Source organism: Puntigrus tetrazona, chromosome 23, assembly GCF_018831695.1.
Source record: "Puntigrus tetrazona isolate hp1 chromosome 23, ASM1883169v1, whole genome shotgun sequence".
Lineage (NCBI taxonomy): Eukaryota > Metazoa > Chordata > Actinopteri > Cypriniformes > Cyprinidae > Puntigrus > Puntigrus tetrazona.
Window position 1 is genome coordinate 14,245,823 of NC_056721.1, and position 11,920 is coordinate 14,257,742.

General features: G+C 37.4%; 1 protein-coding gene across 4 annotated transcripts; it reads left to right on the forward strand.

Moving 5' to 3' along the window:
* Positions 1–619: 619 nt before the first annotated feature.
* On the forward strand, positions 620–11,890 carry arhgap4a (Rho GTPase activating protein 4a). 4 transcript variants are annotated; one of them, XM_043225079.1, is made up of 24 exons: positions 620–826; positions 1,912–1,980; positions 2,330–2,501; positions 2,894–3,056; positions 3,303–3,365; positions 3,489–3,617; positions 4,336–4,464; positions 4,544–4,765; positions 4,842–4,943; positions 5,089–5,277; positions 6,453–6,537; positions 6,630–6,657; positions 7,613–7,709; positions 7,797–7,857; positions 7,956–8,033; positions 8,114–8,242; positions 9,256–9,361; positions 9,445–9,669; positions 9,811–9,875; positions 9,956–10,124; positions 10,422–10,510; positions 11,019–11,145; positions 11,237–11,303; positions 11,397–11,890. In XM_043225079.1, the coding sequence occupies exons 2-24, from the start codon at positions 1,917–1,919 to the stop codon at positions 11,568–11,570; spliced, it is 2,733 nt and encodes a 910-aa protein (XP_043081014.1). In that variant the 5' UTR covers positions 620–826; positions 1,912–1,916; the 3' UTR covers positions 11,571–11,890. The 4 variants fall into 4 exon arrangements, with proteins under 4 accessions (XP_043081014.1, XP_043081015.1, XP_043081012.1 ...); XM_043225080.1 differs by having other exon boundaries at positions 10,422–10,520; positions 11,020–11,149; positions 11,397–11,538; XM_043225077.1 differs by having other exon boundaries at positions 621–826; positions 10,422–10,520; positions 11,020–11,145.
* Positions 11,891–11,920: the final 30 nt, after the last annotated feature.

Consider the following 11,920-nt stretch of genomic DNA (forward strand, 5'->3'; position numbering starts at 1 on the left):
CTAACACCAATTAAATGCATATCAGAGCAAAAGAGCTGTGTGAGAATGTGAAAGCAAAGCTAGGTCTCACTTCACATGTTTAATAATAAAGTGAATTTCAACTCTTTATTAGCTTATACTAACTGTTGCAAAAACAGAACATAACTCTTTTTATTTCCTTCTTTGGTGCCTCATAACTTCGGATGGATTAAATAAATAGGAACAGTGCAGCTGCACGAGTGAACAAAAATGACCTGTGATGCAATCTGATCCATACAAGCTGCTTTTCCTTTCGGTAAAGAAAAAACAGAAAGGTCATGAAGCTTAAGTTGGGGTCGAAGCAGCTATCAATTTAGATGCGTCAGAATCAAAGTGTTTTCTACCACCTATGTTTCAAACTGTGCGGGAAGAAGATCTTAAATGGAAACTGCCACTTATTTTCAGAACGACATCAGTCCTTTTCAATGTCTAAACACTAGGCAGACATAAGCAGCCATTACTGAAGCATATAACCCCAAATAAAGCGTTTTAGATAAATGGCTGCTTGAATTCAAATTGAAAAGATAGTGTTTGAGAAAGTGAGAAAGCACGGTGGGTGAAGGAGGAGTCAGTGATGTGAGGTTTTAGTCCTCGTTCAGCACACTTACTGTCAGCACACAGTGACCGAGTGAGTGAGGAAGGAGGAGAACGCTCTTGTCTTTCACTGTATCACTCAGTGCTTGTGCGCGAGAGGAAAAAGGGTTTCTCAGGGCTTTGGGTTTGGACAAGTGATACTAAGGGTGCGTGGAAGCTGTTTAAGAAGAAATATTGAGAATGCCAATGTGAACACCTGCGGAAATTACTTAAGGTACGTGTTGTGGCTTTACAGAGAAAAGCAAAAATAGCATGATTTGTTGTTTTATTGTGTAACTTATTTCGTCAGTGTATATTCGCACGTGTTATTTGGTCAGTTTTCATGCATTACTTTTGACTAATACAAAAATATAATTCTTGATGCATATTTTTAAAAAAAGTTCATGCACGTTTATAACTTAACGTCTTCAGAAAATAATATTATTAAATAGAGAAATAGAGAATAGAGAAACCTTATGGCAACAAAACCGATTAACATTTGGTTTGTAAATATGTTTAATTCCTGGATATGTCGGAATACATTTGGAGATCTGAAATCAGTTATTCTGGTGAATGTTTGGTTACTTTCATGAGATGTAAATGGGGAAGTTTCTGTGAAAAATGATAGAAGGAGAGAGTCTGAGGGGGTGGCCTGTTGTCATGACTCATGGTGAGAGTGTGCTGCTGCTGCCTGATTTGCTCTTAACACAGGAAGTCTGCTACCTTCCTCTTTTTTTAACTCCCTAGATGTGCAGTTTGGTCACTACGATTGAAAAGTGCAGAGTGCTCTGTATATCCACTGTACTGTGGGTCACTGTAGAATGACTGCTGTGTCATTTGCATGATGACACTTAGTAGAGATTACATTCAGCACTTAAAGAAGCGTTGTGTCTTCATATAGACCTTGATGTGAGTGTGTGCCTATTCTCAGTTTGTCTTTCTTTTGAATCTGAATGTATTGCGCAAGACACTTTGTAGGATGTTAAATGATGATTGTTTATAGTCTTCTAGACATCGAATTATTTATTGTGCACAGTGGTTGATTGCCTCAGTACCTGCGGTGTTGCAGGTGTGCAAATCAAATTGAGTTAACAAAATAAACTTAGCCAAAGAAATCTGAGAATGAGTTTGACCATGATTGATCGTGGCACTAAAATGAATGAAAGGTAAAGAATGTGAAGTCTGCGTTAAAAATCAATGTAAATGTTTCTCATTTCTGTGGGTCATATAGGTTGGTCAGAATGGGTCATTAAAATTAAATACATTACTTGCTAATAAAAATCTTTTTAAAATCTACATATCTTCTGTTCAATCACCTAGCTACAATGTCGTCCCACGTCAAACTGAGGAGAGGAGTGGGGACAGCGGACTATGATACACAAATGAAAGGTAACGGACGTCCTGATGCTGAATACGCTTAAAGCAAGTGGAAACAGCTTTGTATGTGCTTCCAAAATCACAGATAACCGATATATAAATCTGTGTTAAAGTAAGCTAAATCTATGTCTCTCTCTCTCTCCGTGTTTCCATCCATCCGTCTTGTTAAGCTTTGTTCATGCATAGCTCAGATACGTAAAAAAAAATATTAATGGATACAATTCGTAAATGATTTGTAAAATCTGTCTGTCTGGATAAACTTTGCGTCAACATGTTCCAGTTAATTGTTATTTGACACCTGTCAGAAGAAACCGAGATAAACTATAGAAATATAATTGCTCTCTTTCTTTCTCTCCACTAGAGGTGCGTTTGCAGCTGGCGGAGCAGTTGAGGATATTTGACGGTCAGGTGGAGCAGAAGACTCAGGTGTTCCAAGATCTGATGGATTTTTTTCGCAGACGAGGCGAGATTGAGGGGGAGTACGCCCGCTCCCTGGACAAACTGAGTGACAGGTTCTCCTCCAGAACCAGAAAGTGAGGATAGGAAACATTCAAATCACCATTAATGCACAAAAAATTGTTCTTAACCTGTAAAAAAACCTTTATTTTAAAGAAAAATGCCCCAAACATAGCAAGCAAAAATGGCACAATAATATAATTTGATACTACCTGTCAAAAGTTTGGGGTAGGTTAGAAAGTTTGGTAACACTTTACAATAAGGTTCAAATCGTTAACCTAGCTTATGTTAGTTCATATTAACAATGAAACAAAGTATTTGTTAATCTCAGTTTAAAACATCTTACTGACCCCAAATTTTAAACAGTAGTGTATGTATATTATTTTAGCCAAACCCTGCTGTGCGTATATAGAGCTATGTATCTGTTGCTTACCAGGAACTTTCTAACTCAGTTTTTTATGCCCCTCAGGAAGGAGCCCAGCCATCAGTCTGTGGTTAATTGCTGGCAGGTGCTGTTGATGCAAACACGTCAGGAAAGCAAAGATCACAGTTTCTTGAGCGACAGCTACAGCAACACTCTGCCTCAGCAGCTTTCACACTGTGTTGAACATGCCCAACGCCTGGCCAAACGGGTACACACCCACCATCTCTCACACACACTCACACACACACACATTTTCATATCCTTCCACATTTGCAAAAACAAACACCCACACACTTGAAGGAGCAAACGTGCCCACGTATAAACATGTGGCTTCCTTTGCACTGACTTTGCAGACAGTGCACAGAAACACCTTTGACACAGTCACCTGGCACTCGTCTGACTTTGTAATACAAATTAGCTAAAATGATCATTTGTTGCATCTTTGTGTTTTCAGAGCAGAGACATTTACACCCAGTTACAGGATGGACTTCTGAAGGTCACTGCAGAACTGCATACTGTGAGCTTAACCCTTCGTTCCTTTCATCGAGCCACAATATTCTTTCAGAAACGGTGTTTACTTGCGTTTGATGGATTGTAAAATGCCACTGCAAGCCTCATTCCTATTTTTGTTGAAAACCAGGCCTTGAAGACATATTACCAATACTACACCGAGTTCTTGTCTGCAGAAAGCAAACTAAAGGAGGCAGTCAAACTGGAGGAAAAGCTCAAGCAAAGTGCTTCTAAAAAGATGGAAAGACAAATAGAGAAAGTATGTCCCGTTTTAATACCTAAATATATGTTTAAGCTCAATCCCTCTCTCTCTCTCTCGCTCTCTCTCTCACTTTTTAAATTTTATATATATCATTCAAAAACTTGGTTATGTTTTAAAGTCTTTGAAAGAAGTCCCTAAAGAAGTAAGAAAAATAAAATGAAATGTTGTGAAATATCATTATTATACCATTAAAAATGATTGTTTTCTATTTCAGTTTATTATAAATATAATTTACTATATTTTTAGCAGCCAGTCTTCAGTGTAATATTCTGAGTTGGTAATACGTAGCATTTCTTGTTATTATCGATGTTTAAAAAAAAAAGAGTTGAAATGTTGTTCTGCTCAATATTTTTGTGGAAAGCGTGAAATAGAATAAAACAAGAAATTGCTTATGAATTCATTCCCTTTTTTATTATTTTGCTGCTGCTGTTTTTAAAAAACTTTAAGAATGTTTTAAAATTAAATTAATCTACATTATGGCACAAAACAATGACTGGTGACAGAATCAAAGGAAGCAGTGTTTTGCCTGCATGAACATGTGCTGCATCCTCCTCTGTGTGGCAAACGCTTGCTGCATGTGATTGGCAGGTTATTGTTCATAGCGGTTGGTTATTGTGGTCACCCTGAGTGATTTGACTTGTGACTCACTACATGTTTGTGGATGAGTGATTGTTCCAGTAACATCTGAGGTTACATCTAACCTATGTGCATGCAGAGGCAAAGTAAAGTTCAGGAGATTCAGCTGAAGTGCACGAAAGCACGCAATGACTACCTCCTCAACTTGGCTGCGGCAAATGCATGCATGAATAAATACTACCTTCAGGATCTCTCCACTCTCATAGACGTGAGTTCCTTACATTCAGTCTATGTAATCACGTTTCCAAACTGAGCGGGTTTAACCGAACCTCTCATTGCCCTCTCAGTGCTGTGATCTGGGTTACCACCAGTCCATATCCAAGGTGTTTCGTTTTTACCTGGCCAGTCAACAATGGGCCCAGCGGAACTTGAGCGCTGGGATGCAGCAGCTGGACACAACCGTGTCAGAACTGAGCCAGAACCAGGACAGAGACGCTCTCATGCAGGCCAACATCTCTGCCTTTTGCCTGCCCCTCCGCTTTCAGTACCAACCCTACGAAGGCGACCAGGTACTTTATGATAAAATGTGTTTGCAGTGGAGAAACGTGCGGTTTCTTATGTATGTATTATCATATTATCTTTCAGGCGGTAGAGGTGTCAGCAAAGTGTGAAATGATGGGAGAGCTGGTAACTCGCTTCCAGCAGCTGCAGTCTAGGCTGTCTTCTGTCACCACAGATGTTGAGGAGGTATACAAACCCCACAGCATCACATGCTACTGCTAATAAAAAATAGAGGGTTATTTAGAGGGATGAAAGTTATGTCTTTGTGTACTTGTTATACATCTAACGAGTCTGTTTGTCTAATCATGTATATGCATGCAATTTATTGCAGTCTGGCAAATTACTTCAGTCAGCTCAGTCTTCCATGTTGGATGGTATTGTCGAGGACACCTTTGGATCTACTCCAGACTTTCCTAGTTGCTCATCATTACCAGATGGGAGCAGTGATATATCAGTCAGTAAGACCCATCAGCTGAAACGTAGAGCCAGCCTTCCGGACACTGAGACTTTGTACTTCTCGGTAATTGCACATATGCATAATATGCATATATATATATATATATACTCAGTGGAGATCAGAATTAGAGAACCTACAATTTCCTAAATTTTAAGATCACTTTTTTTGTCCTGTTTGAAGTTTTTTTTTAAGCATATCTCATAAATGAATTGTATTCTGAAGTACACTACAAGAAATGTAGTGAGAAATTTGAAAACGATGAAAGCGTGACAGGAGGATTTCCAGACGGAGGATGACTTTTCATCCATTGCAAGAGAAGCTGGTCATTTCAAGTCTGTGATTTCTCGATTATTAGTGGCTTACAATGACATTAACGTTTTGTTCAGCGTCAAAATGTGGAAAGACTGATGCCCAAGTGCGTAAAGAAAGTGAAAGATGAAGGAGGAAGTGTCATGGTTTGGTGGATGTTTCCTGAAGCAAGCGTTGGACCACTTATAGCTATGTTGAAGAGGGAATGCAAATCTTAATCAGAGCTTCCTGCAACAACATACAGTTCCTTCTCTCAATTAGCCTGCAATTTGCCTGCAAGACAATAGTCCTGTCACACTGCAAAACATGTCATACAGTTTCTTAAACTTAAGAACACTGAAATAATGAAATGGCCCGCCCAGAGTCCTCATCCAAACCTGACTTAAAATCTCTGGAAAATCCATGGCAACAATATTATGGCTAAGAAACCCACTACTGTCACTGAACAATAGAAGAGACAAAAAGAGCAGAGCAAGGTCACACCAGAGCGATGTGAGAAACTGCTAATGTCCGGTGGCCTCTAGACTTCCTATTCATTTTTGAGAGCTGTAACTTTTAGTTGTAATTTTCGTTCGTGCTACACTGGTTACTTATTTTGATCACATGTATATTCCTTTAAGCTATATTCCTTCAAGCTAGCTAAGCTATGAAGATTAACAAAAAAAAAAAAAAAAAAAAAAAAATATATATATATATATATATATATATATATATATATATATATATATATATATATATATATATATATATATATATATATATATATTTGTAATCTCCACTGAGAATATATATTATTCAAATCAAAATACAACAATATGTTAAATATTATATTTTTATAATGTTTATATATTTATATAGACAGTAGTAGTTCTGTCTCCATTGCAGTTTTTTTTCTGACATTTTCTATTTTATGTGACTTTATATTGCAGAAAGTCAGGGACCATCTGTGTAACAGCTCTTTAATATCAAAACTGGAGGCCAAACATGACCTGCTAAAGGTTGCCATTCAGAAAGGTGGAATAATGTCCCCTATTTTTACAAAAATTATTGTGAAGAAAAAAATATATATCTTCAATTTTGTTCTTCTGGTTTTTTTTTTTAATCAGCTGAAAGTGTTGCCAGTAACCATTCCAGGTAAGGAAACTAAGGCTCAATCTCACAGTTTCACTCATTCTCATGTTTTTTATTTTTATTTTGATTGTTTATTTATTATAGAACAAACCCAGCATACATAGCTAGCAACAACTATATACAAGCCAAGGTTTGCATTAATGGAAAAGACATAAAGACATAAATAAAACAAACAAACAAACAAACAGGGAATAACTCTGGGGCGACATTTATAGCGACATTTATACACACCTGAAATATTACCTTTTATCTTTCAGTATATTTTAGTTGATCTAGTTATTATATCCAAAAGAGCGGAAAGAGGATGCGGTCTTTAGTTTTATCATATTCATAAAAGAAAGATACAGCTTTACAACTCTCTCTGAAAAAAAGCCGAGCTCCTGGAGGCGTGCTGTGTGGGCGATTGCCGTTTCACTTACCGTCTGCAGTTCTGAATCATGACCGGGATATTTTATAGCTGTGATCTCTCCACGTTTCGGTATCAAACGAAGTGCAAATGCAGTGTTAAACTCTGCCTTGTTTATAAACCATTCGTAAGCATACATACTTGTGAAAGTCCTTTGCTTGCCGGAAAAACAAAGTGCATCCATTATTCATGTAACGCTGGGTTCTTTTGGAAAGCTTAACAAAGTTATCTTTCCCTTATATCCAAAAGCACAGTTCTTTGGAAACATAGGCCTACTTCCCGTGTGAGCCTTCTGTAGTGCAGCCGAATTAAACGCATTGACTCGTCTATGTCTGGTCTACGCCTGGTCTCCCTTCGAAGGGCAGAGCGCTTGAAGCGTGTAGGGCATTTCTGTCTCCTATAAGCATTCAGAGCTCCCTTGGTGAAGGGAACGATGGACCAAACGTTACCTTGACAACGCTATGCGTATTACTATCAAACTTTTTTTGTCCTACGTTTAATTGAGGTAACAAGAGCAGCGCTGACTAAAATGAATCATTTCTGTTTACTTAGGACACGCTCCAGAAGATCTGTGCGCCACAAAAAAAGTTACCCTGGTTCACAGATCAGCCAGAAGCTTTTCAATGGGGATCTACCATCATACATCCAAGTAAATTTCTCTGATTGACAAATGGTTCTGGATTCACTCAAAACAGTTCAAGGCAACTGACCCACTCTGTGTTTCCTCCCCCATTAGGCATCGGGACAGCTCATTCCTTCAGTGGTGGAGAGCTGCATTCGCTTCATCAACCTCAATGGTAAATCTAAGTCAGTAGATAATGCCACTTTCTACCATTCTTTCCTTCTTAATCACAGGTTTTCTAAGCTATTCAGTGTTTTTTTTTCCGCTGGTCAGGTTTACATCACGAGGGATTGTTCAGAGTGCCGGGATCTCAGATGGTGGTAAATCGGCTGAAGGATGCGTTTGAGAAAGGTATGTGCATTGGGTGATGCTATTCTCCTCCCTTTTTCTGAGCATTAGTAATAGGCTGTGATTTGCGATTTCATTCGTAGGAGATGACCCACTCGATGATGGGGGGTGTGACATGGACTCTGTGGCTGGAGTGCTGAAGCTTTATTTTAGAGGACTAGAGAAACCTCTGTTTCCTGAGGACAGTTATGAGCAGCTGATGGAATGTGGGCGTAAGAGCAATTTATCAGACTATTTCGTGCTCGTATGTTGACTGTGTGTATGTTATCTTTTCTGTGATAAGATTTTCTATTTAAACAGGAAGTTTGGGCAGGACATTTTGCAAGACTGGCTTTTAGTAAAGCCAGTAGCCTTTAGTTTACATCTATTTAGTGCCTGATTAAAAATTCAGCAAAATTGCTTAATGGTACATTACCATTGGATTTAATGAGATTAAGATTTTTCTTTTAAAGAAATTAAGGTGTATTTGGCAAGGATGCATTAAATTGATCAAAAGTGAGATTAAAGACATTTCTTCTTGTGTTACAAAAGATTCCTATTTCAAATAATAACTTATTTTTGAACTTTCTATTTATCAATGAAAATATTAAGTAGAACATCTATTTATAATAAGAAAGGTTTCTTGAACAGCAAATCAGCATATTATAATGATTTCTGAGGGATCGGCTTTTGAAAAAAAAAAATCTATTTTGAATTATTTTAGGATTAGAGTAGAATAGAAACTGATTTCAAAGTGAAATAAGTATTACTGTTTTTACTGTGTATTTATAATACAGTACATGGAGCATTGATGAGCACAAGAAAAAAAATCGACACCAAGCTCTTGATTAGTAGTTACATAAACTTTTCAATAATGATACATTTTTCCATTCTGGAAAAACATTTGATTTATTTTCAGATATATTCTAATTATTTCATTCATGAATTATTCATATGTATTTTTGAAAAAAAATTGTAAATATATATTGCTAATTATCTTTTTGGCTTATTCTTATTTTAAGCACTGCTATGTTCATTCTTATTTTGGAGAGCATTTTATTGGATAAACGTCAATATTCTGATCAATAAAAATAAACATACTGATCCAGCTAATCAAGTCATTTAGGCTTATTTGAAAAGTGCAGGGTATGTGTGTTTGAGGAGGGTTGGAGCTGAACTCTCCAGAGTTTGACACCTCTGTGCTACATGTTTATTTTTGTCGATATGGCCTTTTACTCCCTTACAGAAATCGATGATGAGACAAAAAAAGTTTCACAGCTAAAGTTTGTCATCTCCTCGTATCCTACCTCGCTCATCATTGTCATGAGATATCTTTTTGCATTCCTTCACCAGTAAGTATTATAAGGTGTCATTGGATTTTGCCCTTTATCAGTCACAAAACCCCACATCTGAATGCCTGTATGTGTTTCTAAAGTGTCTCCCAGTACAGTGACGAGAATATGATGCAGCCCTATAACCTGGCGGTGTGCTTTGGTCCCAGTCTGGTGAGGGGGCCAAACAACGGCGATGCGGCAGAGCTTCTGCGCATTAACTCACTGGTCAAGAGCATCATTACTCAGCACGAGAGCATCTTCCCCAGCCAGAATGAACTGCCTGGGCCAGTGTATGAAAAGTGCATGACATTAGAAGACGACGACTGGTAAGAATTGAGCTCCTTCTTTGTAGTGAACTGTAAAAACGTTGGATATGTCCTAACATAAACATGATTTGTTGGTAAAGCTGCTTTGAAATGATGTGTATTGATAAAATGAACATGGCTTGATATTTGTCATGTCTGCAGTGAGGCCGTAGCAGAGGAAGGAGATGGAGAATCGGAGCAATTGCAAATGAAAGAAGCTAAAGATGGTACGGTAAACATGGTTCACTTACAATATTTGGACTAACAAAAACGTAACTACTTCCTTTTGATCTGTTTTGATGTACAGAGTTGCAGGGAGTAGCCTTGTTCGACTACGTAGGCCGTTCTTCAGCTGAGCTGTCATTTAAACAGGGAGACCGTTTCATCCTACATACCAAAGCCTCTTCTGATTGGTGGAGAGGGGAGGTGAATGGGACAAAGGGCCTCATCCCAAATAAATATATCAGTGTGTCATGGTAGGTTTTCATCTCTTGCATTTGTTAAAGTAAAATGGCAGATAAAATGCTTTACAGTGCTACACTTCTTATAAGTATAATGCACAGTAAATATATGAGCGCATTTTAATAAAATTCATATGTGAAAGCTTGAACAATGAACTTTTTTAAAGGCATTTAGAAGACTTATTGATTTAAAATACTAATAAAATGTGACACAAATAGCACACATATCGAGTCAATGCCGCAATCAGTTGCTACCAGCCGCAGTCTGGAGTGTCCCAACACTTCTCAATCCTCTCCCTCTGTGGTGGTTAGCATGGATGGAGGCCAAGATCAGAAGGGGAAGGAAACGTTGAAATCCAGCATGGGCAGACAGCAGACAGAAGAAGAGCAGAAAGCAGAGCAAAATACGCGGTAAAGCGCTCAAGCAAACATTGTGAATGACAATACAATATAATTAAAATATATTTAACATGCATATAAGAATATTATGTTTATTGCAACATATGAAAGTACAGAAGATAAACATTTGAAATAGTTTGAGTGTGTAAGGATTTATTTATTTAGCACTATTGGGTTGTTTAGATTTTTTGATTTGTTGAAACAAATTAGTTGAAACAATGCAGACTGGCTTAAATAAAAGCATATACTGTAGATTAACAACCTTACGTCCGTCTTGAAGTATTTTTAATGTATTATTAAAATATATTCTATTCTGTTCTGCATGTGACATGTACACTGTTTATATAAAACTGGAAAGAAACAAGCATGTGATCTAATTGAACTTTATGTGAACACCAGGCTTACTATATAATGATGATGAAAGAACAGAACTTCAGTCTTACCGCATAATGATGACCAATGACTCAGTAACTAGACAAACTTAATAATTCTGTCTGTATTCTTTTTCCAGGCTCAAGGTCACAAATGACAAAGTTGGGCCAAGTCATGTTACTTCCGGAAAGGTTACATTACAAATACCCACAGGACAATATGTACAGCAAGGAAATTCTCCAGGAGCTCTGCGGAAAACAGTAGAGTGTGTAATTATAATTTTTACAGAGGTTGTAATATCACATATTATTATCTACAGAATAATGACAAAATCACTAAATGTATAACTTTCATAGCCCTCAAATGAGACGATCCACTGCCGATGGAGGAAGCGGAGAGGAATACTCAACAGAAGTGGATAAGGTCAGGACTTTTTAAACCCCATTTATAATCCTAATGACTTCTCCACCCTCTCTCTAATAAATTGTCATTTTTTTTGTCCATACTATCTTGCAGGATGTTCATAACATGATGCACTCAGTGTTTAAGGAGCTCCTCTTCCGCCAATCTTGCCCGGATCCAAGCACATCTACATCCCCAGAGATCCCCTCCTCTGTGCAAACGCCTTCAAACAAAGGACCAGCATGGAAAGGAAAGGGTTTATTTAGATCAGCTGACAATACAGACTGAACAAAAACTGTGTAACTAAAGTCAGAAACACAAGAAACATTAGGTGAAACATCAGCTCTGTTTATGGTAGGCCTATTTTTGTACAGTTTAAATGGGTTTAAGAGGCACTTTTAAATTAATGTTTGTTTGTTTTTTTATTTAAATGTGTGTAGCAGTAGTATTAGGTTGCCATTTTCATTTTCTTAAGACACTTTGTTAGAACAAAGGGTTGTTGTTGTTGTTTTTATTATTTTTTACATTTTTAATTTATAATGTGAAAACTGCGAAAAATTATAATGCCACACCTACAACCCTAAAAAATAAAACTAACATTCCTGAGATATCGTGACAATCTTTTTAAACCATAAAAC

Coding starts and splice junctions, on each gene's coding strand:
- arhgap4a (XM_043225077.1), top strand. CDS start 1,917: ATGTCGTCCCACGTCAAACTGAGGAGAGGAGTGGGGACAGCGGACTAT. Junction 3,618..4,335: donor TGGAAAGACAAATAGAGAAA/GTATGTCCCGTT, acceptor ATGTGCATGCAG/AGGCAAAGTAAAGTTCAGGA. Junction 11,304..11,396: donor ACTCAACAGAAGTGGATAAG/GTCAGGACTTTT, acceptor ACTATCTTGCAG/GATGTTCATAACATGATGCA.